The 16,835-nt window shown below is 38.4% G+C and overlaps 1 protein-coding gene across 1 annotated transcript in view; it reads left to right on the forward strand.

Moving 5' to 3' along the window:
- LOC103084768 (CUB and sushi domain-containing protein 1-like) overlaps nucleotides 1-16,835 on the forward strand; it is a 338,785-nt gene that overhangs the window by 117,253 nt on the left and 204,697 nt on the right. The window contains 3 exon segments of the mRNA XM_082931482.1: nucleotides 222-360; nucleotides 7,176-7,363; nucleotides 13,122-13,316. Coding sequence (XP_082787608.1) covers nucleotides 222-360; nucleotides 7,176-7,363; nucleotides 13,122-13,316 — 522 coding nt within the window.

A 16,835-nucleotide genomic window follows, 5' to 3' on the forward strand; every position in this document is an offset into this window, starting at 1 on the left:
TAAATTTCATTTGTCAGCATTGAAAATCCTCCTTAAAAATGGAGTGGAATATTATATAAAATTTGGTAACAATCACATAAAAACATGTACAGACCTTCTGGGTCTTAAAATTTCCTCTGGGTAGTTGTTTAATAAGCCAGTACGCAGTGTCTTCGATGAACCCTGACCTTTCACACTGACCAGCACCCTTCTCTCCCCTGAACCTTCCTCTCCTGTGACAGCGGCCTGTGGGGGGAATCTGACTGGCCCGGCCGGTGTCATCCTGTCCCCCAACTACCCGCAGCCCTATCCTCCCGGGAAAGAGGGTGACTGGAGAATAAAGGTGAACCCAGACTTCGTCATCGCCTTGATATTCAAAAGGTACCGTCTCTTATGGGATACCTCCTTTAAGTAGGACTTACATATTTTTTTTTACATCTTTATTGGAGTATAATTACTTTACAATGGTGTGTTAATTTCTGCTTTATAACAAAGTGAATCCATTATACATATACATGTGTCCCCATATGTCTTCCCTCTTGCGTCTCCCTCCCTCCCACCCTCCCTATCCCACCCCTCTAGGTGGTCCCAAAGCACTGAGCTGATCTCCCTGTGCTACGCGGCTGCTTCCCACTAGCCATCTATTTTACATTTGGTAGTGTATATATGTCCATGCCACTCTCTCACTTTGTCCCAGCTTACCCTTCCCCCTCCCCGTATCCTCAAGTCCGTCCTCTAGTAGGTCTGCGTCTTTATTCCCGTCTTGCCCCTAGGTTTTTCATGACCTTTTTTTTTTTTTAAGATTCCATATATATTTGTTAACATATGGTATTTGTTTTTCTCTTTCTGACTTACTTCACTCTATATGACAGACTCTAGGTCCATCCACCTCACTACAAATCACTCAATTACGTTTCTTTTTATGGCTGAGTAATATTCTATTGTATATATGTGCCGTGTCTTCTTTATCCATTCATCTATTGATGGACACTTAGGTTGCTTCCATGTCCTGGCTATTGTAAATAGAGCTGCAGTGGACATTTTGGTACATGACTCTTTGAATTATGATTTTCTCAGGGTATCTGCCCAGTAGTGGGATTGCTGGGTCGTATGGTAGTTCTGTTTTTAATTTTTTTTTTTTTTTGCGGTACGTGGGCCTCTCACTGTTGTGGCCTCTCCTGTTGCGGAGCAAAGGCTCCAGACGTGCAGGCTCAGCGGCCATGGCTCATGGGCCCAGCCGCTCCGTGGCATGTGGGATCTTCCCGGACCGGGGCACGAACCTGTGTCCCTTGCATCAGCAGGCAGACTCTCAACCACTGCGCCACCAGGGAAGCCCTATTTTTAATTTTTTAAGGAATCTCCATACTGTTCTCCATAGTGGCAATATCAATTTACATTCCCACCAACAGTGCAAGAGGGTTCCCTTTTCTCCACACCCTGTCCAGCATTTATTGTTTGTAGATTTTTGATGATGGCCATTCTGACTGGTGTGAGATGATATCTCATTGTAGTTTCGATTTGCATTTCTCTAATGATTAATGATGTTGAGCATTCTTTCATGTGTTTGTTGGCAATCTGTATATCTTCTTTGGAGAAATGTCTATTTAGGTCTTCTGCCCATTTTTGGATTGGGTTGTTTGTTTTTTTGTTATTGAGCTGCATGAGCTGCCTGTAAATTTTAGAGATTAATCCTTTGTCAGTTGATTCATTTGCAAATATTTTCTCCCATTCTGAGGGTTGTCTTTTGGTCTTGTTTATGGTTTCCTTTGCTGTGCAAAAGCTTTGAAGTTTCATTAGGTCCCATTTGTTTATTTTTGTTTTTATCTCCATTACTCTAGGAGATGGGTCAAAAAGGATCTTGCTGTGATTTATGTCATAGAGTGTTCTGCCTATGTTTTCCTCTAAGAGTTTGATAGTTTCTGGCCTTACATTTAGGTCTTTAATCCATTTTGAGCTTATTTTTGTGTATGGTGTTAGGGAGTGATCTAATCTCATACTTTTACATGTACCTGTCCAATTTTCCCAGCACCACTTATTGAAGAGGCTGTCCTTTCTCCACTGTATATTCCTGCCACCTTTATCAAAGATAAGGTGACCATATGTGCATGGGTTTATCTCTGGGCTTTCTATCCTATTCCATTGATCTATCTTTCTGTTTTTGTGCCAGTACCATACTGTCTTGATTACTGTAGCTTTGTAGTATAGTCTGAAGTCAGGCAGCCTGATTCCTCCAGCTCCATTTTTTGTTCTCAAGATTGCTTTGGCTATTTTCGGGGTCTTGTGTTTCCATACAGATTGTGAAATTTTTTGTTCTAGTTCTGTGAAAAATGCCAGTGGTACTTTGATAGGGATTACATTGAATCTGTAGATTGCTTTGGGTAGTGTAGTCATTTTCACAGTGTTGATTCTTCCAGTCCAAGAACACGGTATATCTCTCCATCTATTTGTATCATCTTTAATTTCTTTCATCAGTGTCATAATTTTCTGCATACAGGTCTTTTGTCTCCTTAGGCAGGTTTATTCCTAGGTATTTTATTCTTTTTGTTGCAATGGTAAATGGGAGTGTTTTCTTAATTTCACTTTCAGATTTTTCATCATAGTGTATAAGAGTGCAAGAGATTTCTGTGCTTTAATTTTGTTTCCTGAAACTTTACCAAATTCATTGACTAGCTCTGGTAGTTTTCTGGTGGCATCTTTAGGATTCTCTATGTATAGTATCATGTCATCTGCAAACAGTGGCAGCTTTACTTCTTCTTTTCCAATTTGGATTCCTTTTATTTCTTTTTCTTCTCTGATTGCTGTGGCTAAAACTTCCAAAACTATGTTAAATAATAGTGGTGAGAGTGGGCAACCTTGTCTTGTTCCTGATCTTAGTGGAAATGGTTTCAGTTTTTCACCGTTGAGGATGATGTTGGCTGTGGGTTTGTCATATATGGCCTTTATTATGTTGAGATAAGTTCCTTCTATGCCTACCTTCTGGAGGGTTTTTATCATAAATGGGTGTTGAACTTTGTTGAAAGCTTTCTCTGCATCTGTTGAGATGATCATATGGTTTTTCTTCAATTTGTTAATATGGTTTATCACATTGATTGATTTGCATATATTGAAGAATCCTTGCATTCCTGGGATAAACCCCACTTGATCATGGTTTATGATCCTTTTAATGTGCTGTTGGATTTTGTTTGCTAATATTTTGTTGAGGATTTTTGCATCTATGTTTATTAGTGATATTGGCCTTTAGTTTTCTTTCTTTGTGACATCTTTGTCTGGTTTTGGTATCAGGGTGATGGTGGCCTCGTAGAATGAGGAAGAGTTTGAGAAGGATAGGTGTTAGCTCTTCTCTAACTGTTTGATAGAATTCCCCTGTGAAGCTCCTCTGGACTTACTTATTTATTTATTTATTTTTGGCTGCGTTGGGTCTTTGTTGCTGCACGCGGGCTTTCTCTCGTTGTGGCGAGCGGGGGCTACTCTTCGTTGCGGTGCATGGGCTTCTCATTGTGGTGGCTTTTCTTGTTGCAGAGCACAGGCTCTAGGCATGGGGGCTCAGTAGTTGTGGCTTGTATGCTCTAGGTGCATGGGCTCAGTAGTGTGGTGCACGGGCTTTGTTGTTCCGTGACATGTGGGATCTTCCCGGACCAGGGCTCGAACCTGTGCCCCCTGCACTGGCAGGCAGATTCTTTACTACTGCACCACCAGGGAAGTCCCTAATAAGACTTTAAATGTCATACCTAAAGATTACTTCATTTATCCCTTCAGGGGTCTTCAGTTTTACATCTAGCAAAGCGTGAGGTCTTGTTTCTAACAGGTACTACATCAAGCTGCATGACAAAAACGGAAATAGATTATTTTGCTTTTCAGCATTCTACTTGCGTTAGAATACACATGACGTGGCAAGAATTGCTTTTAAATACTGTCTTGCACACAGTGTGTTCCACATGAGAGGGCTTAATTTACAGAATTTTCAAAGAAAAGCAATAATAAAGTGATATAGATATACTTAGTATAATTTCTCATTGATGTCTTATATTTCTCTTAATGCGTGAGTGCTAATTCATTTCCATAGTACATCCTGTCTGCCATTCCCAAAGGTAGTATTGTTATTATCATTAAGATAGTCAAGACTTGGTAGAACTCTGAAAACAAAAGTTCCCCAAATTTCATTACTGTAAAGTCTGATTTAATAAACGTTAGTTCTTTAAAAAAAAAAGCTAACTTCTTTCTGCTACACTAAATGGTAAAAGTTCAAATCATAATATAATATGATTATATTATAAATTCCATAGAACTCTCACATTATAAATATATGGTATAAATAATTGAATTTTTCTAAATCCCTTGATCTTTTCCAAATTCACATTTTGATTTTTGAACTAAATGAAGTGGTATTTTAAAAGAGAAGTGGTTCTATATACTGTCCTATTGGTCTCTTAGCTCCCCAAGGCAAAGTGGTCTGATTAGATTTATTTATCTGTCAATTGAACAAGTTTCTTTTCTTGAGATCTTTGCATCAATATTTCATGCCTGGTTTTGCTTATCTTCCTTCACTTTCTCCTCCTGATGAGATGTGAGTCAGTATAATTTTAAACCTCTGTGATTCTGAATTTTAAGTAGTTTAATAAGCCATCATTTCCTGAATTTACTCAAGCTGCTATAAATTTACCAAATGATGAATACCTTATTATGCCACTCAGCTATTATACAAAAGCTGTGAACATTTGCTGGTTATATTTTTGAATATCTTTATGGGTTTCATTAATGCTAAATTCTAGTAGCGCCTTTCTTAAAACCAGGAGACACCTCTGCTACCAGGAGATTAAAAGTAAATTAACAATTAAAAGCCTTTTAGAGAACACAGAGCCTTTTTGTAGGAGTTTCCTACCTTCCCTTGGGTCACGGTGACTCATTATCAAGGTTCCCAAAGTGCAATTCATAATAGTATATAATATATAAGGCAGTTTTACACAAGAAGTTTTCTCACTTAATTTTGTGCACTTCCCTGGAAAAAGGTTGACCTAGAAAATCGTCAAGTTTTCTTCTGACTCTAAGAGTTTGGAATCATTAGCTGACCCGGTGTCACAGAAAATCACATACCTGTGACATGTTCTAAGGAATGGACAAGTTGTGTGTGCTCAGGTGGGAGTTTTCCTGGGACCTCAGCTCCTAGATCTACTTAGTAGAAAGAAGGAGGAAGCCAGAAGTACCAGACGGGAACAAGGATGCTCAAGGACCTAGTCAAAGAAGCTGGTGTTGATACAGCCTTCCCAGGATGTACTGTTTAAAGAGTGTGACTGCAGTCAGGTGTGGAGAGGGGCGGGGACCCTGGCATTACTAACAAGGAAGGCAAAGAATGACATGACCTGGAGCACATATGAGCTTCAAGGCTCACCCTGGTACCTGGGGGGTCTTCGGGGAGGAGTGTTTTATCACAGGCTTCTATAGACTGTGGGGCTGATGCGACTCACACATTGGAATTCAAATTAAATTTGGTTTAAAAGCATGGCCAGACTTTGGCCTATTATTGGGGCTTGTAGATCTGTGCATCTGGTACAGGTAGAAATAAGACAGGGTTTAACCAAAGGAACTGTCATTAATTGTAAATATCACTTCAGACTTCTATGTGTGTGTGACAGCACATCCAAAAGGAGAGGGTAGTTAGAATATGTTTGTTTGTGCCTGACCGTACTTCCATGTTCAAAAATAATCTATCGTAATAATTAGTTATGCCAATTATCATGGGTACAGCATGACCAGAGTCTAATAACATCCTTGCAAACTATTCCAAAAAAATTGTTATTCAAACCAAATTCTGTTTGGTTGATGCAGTTCCTCTTGGCCTCTTTTCTCACTCTTTAATCACTCCAGTCTTTTACTTTTTCTTCATTTCCGACTTCAGGGAACTTGTCAGATAAACAGACTCTGAAACCTCCGACAAATTCCTTGAATAAATGTGTTCAGGACCTCACATGGGAGCGAGGGCAGCTTGACAGGAAATGGGACGGCGCGATGTGGGTCCAGATGTCATACTAACGTCGGATCCTTGGTGGTCCCCCGTGCTACATCCTTCAGAATGCAGTGGGCAGCTTCTGGAAAGACCTTGGGTTCACGTTTTATCCCTTGAATATCCATATAAACTAAAGCCACTTAAACAACAGCACATGTTCATGATTATAAAACCTCCTGACTCTCTCCATCCCTGTATACAAATATGCTGTCAAGGGAAAGGAAAGAGAGTGGAAGCCGCATGGATCGGTCCACGTTAAAGACCCCAAAGGCCCTGATTTAGAGATGAAGGGACAGAGGAAGGCAAGTCAGAATGGATTACGTCAATACCTCTGTCTAGTGTGTTTGTTTATTCTGATCCCACTGAGATCTTGGACATGTAAACGAAGTTCATTCTGTCACTTGAGAGGAGGTATATTTTTAAAGTTCCCAGACCATCATCATCCTTCTCATCATAAATGGCAGAGACACTTAAAGCTGCATCCCACTTGAGAGCTTTGGGCTTTAATTGTTAGACTTTGGAAATTATTAGGGTATTTACATAAGGAGAGACAGAGACAGAGAGAGAAGTAGAGAGAGTGGGAAAGAGCAGGAGGGAGAGGGGAAGAGAAAATTGGAATATCCAGTCAAGGTGAAATGATGTGAAACTGTTGACTTCCATACTTTGTACCACTGTAGGGACTGCTATTATTGGCCAAATTATCTAAGCAAATAGAAGCAATTACAATTTTAAAAGTAAAATCAAACAAAAATATTTTTTAACTTTAAGAATTATCAGTAACATCAAGGATATATGTTATTAAAACTAAAAGTATTCACATAAAAATCAAATACCAGTGGGAATGCATCCCTTCTGAACCCTATTCTTTCAAACTGAATTTCATTAGAAATATCATAGTTATAGGGAAGAGATACTATATCTATGTTACAAGGATTCATTTTCTTTCAGATTATCTTCAAAATCATACTGTATTGAAGATGTTTGTGATCGTATAAAATACTAATAGTATTTGTGATAATTGTTATTTATTGCCATTTTTATTATTATTATATTTAACTTTTGGATTGTCCTAATTTTTAAAAATTATTTTACAAAGGCAAATAAAATCACTGCGTGCTCTCAGAGACTTTATAGTCTGGAAGATAAGAGACACATATATTAGGTGCATAATCTAATTAATATTCTTTCCTTTTAGTTTCAACATGGAGCCCAGCTATGATTTCCTACATATCTATGAAGGAGAGGATTCCAACAGCCCTCTCATTGGAAGTTTCCAGGGCTCTCAAGCCCCAGAAAGAATTGAGAGTAGTGGAAATAGTCTCTTTCTGGCATTTCGAAGTGATGCTTCTGTGGGCTTGTCGGGGTTCGCCATTGAATTTAAAGGTACTGTGACCAGCTTAACTTGTGAGGAAAGTGACTTGTACTGAGATTTCTTTAATCATAAGCATTTATTTATAAAGTCTTGCCTATCTGTTCAATGCATAAAATTCTGACATCTCTCTCAATCATCTGGGGAACAGGGTAGATCTCGCCAGTGGAGAAGAAATTTCCAACATGCATTTCTACCTTAGCTGAAAGAAAAGAAAATGGGGGAGGGAGATTTCTTTTTCCAAATTCATAGTCATTTAAAGATAAATTATTATTTTAATATGTGTTTTACTATCTTAATTTGTTTCTTCAGGATGACTCAATTTAAGTACATAAATAGCTTAGTTTGGTTTTTGTTTTTTGGGGTTTTTCTGGCTTGCAGGATCTTAGGTCCCCAACCAAGGAATGAATCCGAGCCCTCAACAGTGAAAGCATGGAGTCCTAACCACTGGACTGCCAAGGAATTCCCGATAAATAGCTTAGTTTTATCTCAGTATTTTTCAAGATGTAAAATATCGATTGCCATTCCCTGTCCTGACCACCCATGGTGGTTGGTTTGATGGGGAGCAAGCACTGATCCTGGTGGGCGCTTTCTTCTTTGGTCACCTCATGAGTGACTCCCACTTCTTTGGGATCCACCACCCCCTGTCACTAGCATCCAGAGAAAGCAAACAGACTCACAAAGATCACCCCAACCTAAGCATTTTGCTGTTGGGTTCATGAAAATAAATATATATTTTTTTCAGAGCTTCCCTGGTGGCGCAGTGGTTGAGAGTCCGCCTGCCGATGCAGGGGACACGGGTTCATGCCCTGGTCCGGGAAGATTCCACATGCCGCGGAGCGGCTGGGCCCATGAGCCATGGCCGCTGAGCCTGCGCGTCTGGAGCCTATGCTCTGCAACGGGAGAGGCCACAACAGTGAGAGGCCCACGTACTGCACAAAAAAAAAAAAAGAGAAAAAAGAAAAAAAAAAAAAAAAGAAAAAAAAGAAAAAAAAAAAAAAATGTATATATATATTTTTCAAATCTGTTTCTCATGTGAACAAGGAAAACACGGGGTATATTACAAAGAATCAGAGAAAAGGATTTATCAAAATATTAATTGACAGTAGTGAGTGCTTTATAAAAAAATAATGAAAATATATACATTTATTTAAACTTTTGAGTTAGTTATTAGTTACTAGAATTATAAAATAAAATTTAGGGTATGTTTCATCTGTGTTAACCCTTTAATGGACTTGTATTTCTTGATATTGTTTTTAAGTAGGAAATTAACTTACTTCCTCAAAAACACCAAAATCTAAAAATTTACTGATCTTTAGTACAATATACAATTTTAAAAAATTTAAACAATTCAGTAATTGAAGGAGTTGCTGTGCTTTTTGGATGGGATCCATTAATGTTCATGAATAATTAACAGCAGTACTTTTAAGTATTTGCCATATCATTAGACAGTTTCTGTATTAATAAGAACTCATTGAAGTGCATGTCACCATGACAACGCCCATTCTGTAATGAGTAAAAAATCACATGTTTCATCTAAATATAAAACTGTAAGGAATGGGAGAGAATATTTGCAAATGATGAGACCAACATGGGGTTAATATCTAAAATATATAAACAGCTCATACAACTCAATACCAAGAAAGCAAACAATGCAATAAAAAATGGACAGAAGACCTGAAGAGACATTTTTCCAAAAAGAAAGACATACAGATGTCTAACAGGCACATGAGAAGATTTTCAGCATTGTTAATTGTTAGAGAAATGCAAATCCAAACAACAATGAGGTATAATGTCACTCTGGTCAGAATGGCCATCATGAAAAAGTCTACAAATAACAAATGTTGGCGAGGGTGTAGAGAAAAGGGAACCCTCCTACACTGTTGGTGGGAATGTAAATTGGTGCAGCCACTATGGAGAACAGTATGGAGGGTCCTCAAAAAGCTAAAACTAGAGTTGCCATATGAGCCAGCGATGGACTACTACTCAACCATAAAAAAAGAATTAAATTCTGCCATTTGCAGAAACATGAATGGACCTAGAAAAATTATGCTTAGTGAAATAAGTCAGACAGTGAAAGACAGATATTGTATAATATCACTTGTATGTGGAATCTAAAAATAATGCAAGTGAATGTATATGCAAAACCAAAACAGACTCACAGACAAACTTATAGAAAACAAACTTATAGTTACCAAAGGGGAGAAGGAAGAGGGGGAGGGACAAATTAGGGGTATGGGATTAACAGATACAAACTACTATGTATAAAATAGACAACAACAAGGATATTTTCTACAGAACAGGAAATTGCAGCCATTATCTTGTAATAACTTACAATGGAGTATAATCTTTAAAAATACTAAATCACTATGCTGTACAACTGTGACATATATAGTAAATGACTAATATTGTAAATCAGTTATACTTCAATGAAAAAAAAAGACTGTACATCTGTCATCACCTTGTATTCCCCAGGGCATCCTAGGGTAAGAGAATCTGCAGATGAGTGAGTAAATGCAGTAGAACTTGTGTCCCTCATGATAGGGGTACAGGGCTGCCTCTTTGGTCTGGTTCTTTGGGGACCAGCAGAGCCTTCTAAATGGGCGCTAGAGCTCTCACGCTTTAAAAGTTCTCCAGTGGAGCCTGTGGAAAAAAAATCATCAGAAAACAAGGAAGGACACAGCAATGAAACAGCATCCAGCAAGTAAAAGGCCCCATATGGTGAGGGAAGCAGGGAGCGGACCCAGCTCTTGGGCTTGACCAGAAGGAGCCACGGGGCAGTCCTGCCGAGTGACCCCAGGGGCCTGGCAGCTTTGGCACAGGCGTTGGGAGGCATCCATAAGCAGACCCGACAGGAGCCAGGGCAGAGCACACCACGTAATGAAGTCATCTCATTGGGAAATGTGACAACTTGTAAGCAAAAAGTGTGCCATGAGTTATCACCAAACATCCTGAACTGACAACTGAGTAAATGCAAGTAAAAGCTTCGATGCAGTGCATTTGGAGAAATGAAGAAAAACTGGCCATCAAAGGTCTCAATTTGCAACACAGAGCAGAAAATCGTGGGAGTGGTATTTAACCAAACAGTACACTAAACCAACAGACACTTACAACAAAAAGTGATTAAAAAGGCTGACCAGGCAACAGGCATGTATTTTTTTCTCCATCATTTTTTAAAATATAATTTTAGTTATTTTATTTTTTATTTTTGGCTGTGTTGGGTCTTCATTGCTGTGCATGGGCTTTCTCTAGTTGTGGCGAGCGGGGGGCTACTCTTCATTGCAGTGCGCAGGCTTCTCACTGCAGTGGCTTCTCGTTGCAGAGCATGGGTTCTAGGCACACAGGCTTCAATAGTTCTGGCTCGTGGGCTCAGTAGTTGTGGCTTGCAGGCTCTAGAGCACAGGCTCAGTAGTTGTGGCACACGGGCTTAGTTGCTCTGCAGCCTGTGGGATCTTCCTGGACCAGGGCTCGAACCCGTGTCCCCTGCATTGGCAGGCGGATTCTTAACCTCTGCGCCACCAGGGTAGCCCTTTCTCCATCATTTTATAGGAGAAAAATATATGCCCTAGACCAGTGCTTGTATTTATTAGACACTCGATACATTCTGTTGGATGACAGAGTAAACGACATCCGATGGAAGGACTGTTCTCATGCCCACAGTTTTATTTATTCGTCCCTTATTTGCTTAAAATAAACAATCTAAGGCAGCGTTAAAGAATTATCAGAATGTCCCCTACTCCTTGAAATATCCAAATTGGTTTTCAGTAAAGTGTTTAGTCTAGAGTGTTGGTCCCAGCACAGTACACAACTATTGCTGTGAGTCTCTAACCAGAGCAAAAATAGAGGACCCGGAGGGGTTTCCACAATTGATATATATGATATAATATATTCATGATATATATGATAATTAATATATTATACATGGCATATGATACATATGATGTATGATAATATATATTACACATGGTATATGATACATATGATAATATATGATGGATGATATATGATATATATGGTAATATAGCATGTCCGATACACGTGATAGTGTAATGTTTATATATTTATGTTGCACTTTAACCAAAGTATGTAAATAAAATATTCTAATAGCTGGCTATAATAATTAGTCCAACAGTTGCCAGAGAGATCTCTGCTTGGCTGATGTTGACACATAGGTCATTAAAAATATAATGAGAGATATTGAATAAATACAGTTAAACAGACCTCTTCTCCGTCCTGCAGGACGTCACAAAGTTCGTGCTTTTCCCTCTTCCACTGTTTGTTATCTGTTCCTAAGAGGATGTAGGATGTAGTTTTCAGAGCTCATTGCATCTTTACTCTTTACCGGCTCACCTGCCACAATCTCCCAGGAGCATCTTGTTCCTAACACCACTGTGTGGATTTGCTCATTGGCCATAAGTAGACACTCAGGAAGGGAAAATGCTTAAAAAGGAACATAATCCACATTGATCACAACCCCCAAAATGGTAAAATGCAGGCTTCCATTTATACTTTCCAGAGATTTTTTATGTGTTTGCTTAACCCTGGGGCAAAGATTGTCAACCCAAATAGAAAGAACTGAAACATATTTATTTTATCCATTCAAGTTATCCTTGAGCCTATATTGATATTAATAACCCCATTCATGAATAGCACATTCATGACAAATAGCATTTTCTTAACTTTAGGCCAAAAACATGAAGAAAAACATTTCAGTATAACATCTATATTGATCCCTTGAAGATCTGTAAAATTCAATTCAGAGCCTTCTGACGTTACAAGGGGCTTTGCTGATGGAGTGAAGGACGTTGACAAGCACAAACAGAAAGCAGTTCAGATGATGGAATTGCACACAGCAGAAGGAGATGTAGATACGTGATTTAGAGACATTTGAAAGGTCTGCTGAAATATGACATTTACAGTGTTAATGCTACCAGGACATAAGTGGCACTACCCACACAGCTACAGGACTGTGAGAAAGAAAGAAGAGAGCTTTGTATTTATATCTGGGAAAAAAGAGGCTTTTAGCAAATGCCTCCTTTAGTGGCCCCCAGAGCTGGACACATCTCTGCAGTGTGTTTTTGTGAAAGTTATTTAACTGCTCTTGAGCTTCAGATTCTCAAAATGTAGAATGGGGCCTCCTCACGTTGCAGAGGTGGAGTGAAGATTTGAATGAAAAACATGCAGTGTACCCAGCTCAGCGCCTGATACATAACATGCCCTCAATTCCTTTGAGCAGTTATTAGAATTAGAATAGAACTGTGTTGAGCAATTATTACATCCCAGACACAGGGCTTGACCCTTATGGATCAGGAAATGTGCTTTCCAGCTAAGTGTGGCTTCATTGACTTAGTGAGAGTGGTAAAAGATCAGAACTTCTTTCCATGATTATCTCACCAGCATGAGAAATCACTCTTAATTTACATAAATTAAATCAATTTCCTTTTGAGAAGCCCAATTCTCCCATCTCTTCCTAAAATGTGCTGTGATTTCATGAATTAAGTACAAAAGTCAGGAAATCAGCCTCAACAGCAATTCTGTAGTGAATTGTCATTTGAAAAATAAGAAATAATTTTATTGAAAGGAGTTTTTTCTATTTTTCTATGATAATTATTAACTTGAACATTAATTGACAACTTGGTCAATTAGTCAATTTTTTTGAGCATATTTTATATGCTGGACACTGTTCTAGGTATTAAAAATATAAACAACCGACAACAAAAAAATAAAATAAAATTCCTGCCATCATGGAGTTTACATTCATGTCTTCCCCAGAGAAACCACGGGAAGCCTGTTTTGACCCTGGAAACATAATGAATGGGACAAGGATTGGGACGGACTTCAAACTTGGCTCAACTGTCACATACCAGTGTGACTCTGGCTACAAGATCGCTGACCCATCTTCCATCACATGTGTGATTGGAGCGGATGGGAAACCCGCCTGGAACCGGGTCTTGCCCTCCTGCAATGGTACGTATGGAACCGGTGTTTCCTTCAGGGATAACTTCCCTCTGGAATTTGGACTCTCATTTTGGAGACAGTTTGCACTTCAGTCCTGTATCCCCTCCTCACTGGTGGGGAAACCCCGCAGAGCAACGTGGGATAAGAACTTGACCTTCCTTGGTCGTTTAATTTACCCAGTGGATTAGCCATTCTCAGAGCTTTCTGGAAAGGGAGATATTTTTCTCTCACTTAGATCGTTTGGCATTTCTAACTGCTGTTTTTGTGTATGAGAGATGCGAATTACCAGTCTCTAGGTGGCCTCTGTCTCTCTGCTTCTGTCTCTGTCTCTGTCTGTCTCCCTCTTGCTCTCTGTCTTTCTCTATTTCTCTGCCTTTCTGTGTGTGTGTGTGTGTGTGTGTGTGTGTGTGTGTGTGTATCTCCCTCTGTCTGTGTCTCTGTCTCTCTGTCTCTGCCTCTCTCTCTCTACATATATACACATACATATACATATATTACATATATAAGGATGTGTCATTTCCCCACAAATACCAACAGTTTGTAATTCCTCATGTATATTAAATTAATAAAAGCACCTATTAGAGGGTAAGGTCAACCTTCAAGAACAGGCAGTGCCATCCTGAAGTGACAGAAGTCAGGTTGCATTTGCCCTTGGGGGGGTGTGTGCTGAGAGGAGGGGTTCTGAACACAGACTTCTGGGCCTTGCCCAGAAGGTTCTGTGTCTGGTGGGTAGCTTCGTGGGACCCTCCACAGACAAAACTCCGGACTGTGTGATACACCTTAAAAAGGAGACAGTAAAATCCTGTGTTTTGTGACAGAAAAATTGATCCCAAGGTTACTTTAGGATGAACTCAAGGACCAGTTTAGTTAGATACACTGAACTGATGAAATAAACATCTTTTCCTTAGGATGGCTCTGATGCTTGTAACTTCCGACCAAAGTGGTGTTTCAGAAAATTAGTACATGAAAAATCCGAGCAAACAACACAGGCGAACAGACCTGACGCCCTGGGTTGCTCTGGCATGTCTGTGTTTCTGGGTTTGTCTTATGACCCTGAGAGCTTTTCCGTTCAGGAACCCAGTCCCCCAGCCCTGCAGTACTCAAGGTTGGCGCAGACAGGGAACTTCACACATGTTTTCAGAGGAAATGAATAAATCAGGGAATAGCCAAAACAATTTCCAGTGAAAATTGAAATCTTCCTAGTCTTACATATTTTATCCTCTAGCAATAAACTCAGAGAAATAATTATCTCTGCTTCTCGGATTCCAGGAGGTTTGTGCGAGGGGAGAATGGTGAAGGGCCCACGTAGCTGTGTGGGGCATCCAGATGATGACTTTAATGTCTGTGTAAACGCTACAGTAAGCTTTGAGTCAGCAGCTTCACAGCGCTCCTCTCATGGGGTTAGACGTCCTCATATGTTCACTAGAGTCACCTCAAAATGGCATCCTTAAAAGTGCACACTGTACTAAATTCAAACATACTTTGAGCTTATGGGGGATGATGATAAGTTCTTTAGCCATAGGCTAAACGAGAAAAATGAGGTCACATTTAGGCAACAGATGAATAATCTAATTTTAGAGATTTTTTTTCCGTATCTGAAGACCCGTGAACTCAAGCATAGTTTCTGTTAACCAGTCATCACATTTATGTGCATAAAACATACAACACTGATTTTTCCTTAAGTTATTTATTTCAATTTAAATAAAACTAAAAATTCCAAATCATTCAACAGAAATGTCCTCTCCCATAGTTTATTTTGTATATCTCAAGGAGAACAGCACATTTTGTGCTGAATTAATGCCTGTGGATCACTCAGATCACCAGTTAAACTAAGCGAATGTTGTTATATTTTAAACATTTTGATAGTTCATATATTAAGGGATGTATTTTGGGCTAGTTTGTTTTAAATTCATGATATAATTTTTCTTTCTATTGCTTACATTTTTTTGGTCATTGAGTTTTCCTGTTGAATTAGAACAGAAATGGAAACAGCCTGGAGTCTCTTTCATGGGTCAGAATGGCTTTTATTTACTTATGTTGGTTTTGGTTTACATTCAAATTTGATTGTATTTTGTTGCCTTTATATATGAGACATATACTCCAATTAACCAAATGGATGAGTCAGTTTCTTGTTACCAATTGCAATGAATACTGTTGCAAATCTTTTTTCATTTAGGAAATAATCTGTTTAACTCATTAATTACCAAAGAGTAACAGCATATTTGTTTTCCTTCTCTTACCACATTAATATAAAAGAATTTCTAACATGAGAAAGACCATGCCTGTTTCTCAGGCTAACACAGTAACATGGACAGAGTAATTGTTAAGAATTAAATGAAAATTCTCTACGTATTTTTCTCAATTTCACACGTTTGGTTGTGTTTGAAGTATGTTATGCAGTTTGCGTGCTTATCTTTAAATCTGGGGAAAAATGTATAAGCATAGCACAGTTTATCAAGGTAGCAGAGGACCTAAAATGCCATGTTTGTTTTCTTTCATTTTATCCTTTTCTTTTTTTAGTGTTTTCTATTATCATAAAGTAATGATCTTCCATCCTACCCATTAACAAAATAAATTTTTGTAGTTATACTTGAACAAATATATTAGAAGATATAAGATTTCTGTTTGATCATTTATTTGGGCATCAAAATATTAGCTCAGTGAAGATTTATTTCCACTTTTCATTTATGCTTGTTGTTTAAACTTTGAAATAGATAAACTTTTTAATGGAAAAGGGATATTTGCAAAATGATACGCTTAAATTTTATATGTCTAAAAGAAAATAGATTTCCATTCTTCATTTGTACTTATTTTTAAAAATTTGAACTTTTGAGTGTTTAAGAAAAATTATAGTTCTGTAATAACCTGGTTGAATTTATATGGCTAATTTTCTTAAAATTAAGTGATATATCTAAACTGGTGGAATGAGGCTCCCAGCATTTGACTGAAAACCTTGAGCTTTGAAATTTAACTTACAGAAATTTCCTCTATCTAAAAGTGAAAAATTTTTTTTTCTATTTAAGATTGTAAAAAAAGCCATGGTAAGTGTTTTAGGGTGATAAAATTATTATGAGTTAAGACATCAGCATGAAGGCTGCTCTTAGCTTAGTTAAGGGAAATCTCTACTAGTTGATCATAAATAGATTATAACTGTCAGGTATTTAAGCTGTCTTCCTTTGACTTTTAGAGTATGACTTCAGTTTTCCAGCTGCGTAAAGCTGGACCTGGGAAGTCTCCTGCCAAATCATCAATGAGGTGCTTTGACGCTAGCATCAGCATTCTGAGCAGCTTTATTAATCCTGGAGAAAGTCCCATCCATCAATTAGGACTTAACAATGTGCTACTTAACATTCAAAAGATTTCACACGTTATCCCCCATTTCTATCCTTTTTAATGCTTGAAAACTGTCACATTAAGAAGTAAGCTATAGAAATATAAACTTTCTCAAATACTGAAAAATAATTCTGAATTCAGATCAGAGAAGGTGTATCTAGGATAAGAAGGCATGCAGTCAGGCCATAGAGGGCA

Source organism: Lipotes vexillifer, unplaced genomic scaffold (genome assembly GCF_000442215.2).
Source record: "Lipotes vexillifer unplaced genomic scaffold, Lipotes_vexillifer_v1.1 scaffold1980, whole genome shotgun sequence".
Classification (NCBI taxonomy): domain Eukaryota; kingdom Metazoa; phylum Chordata; class Mammalia; order Artiodactyla; family Lipotidae; genus Lipotes; species Lipotes vexillifer.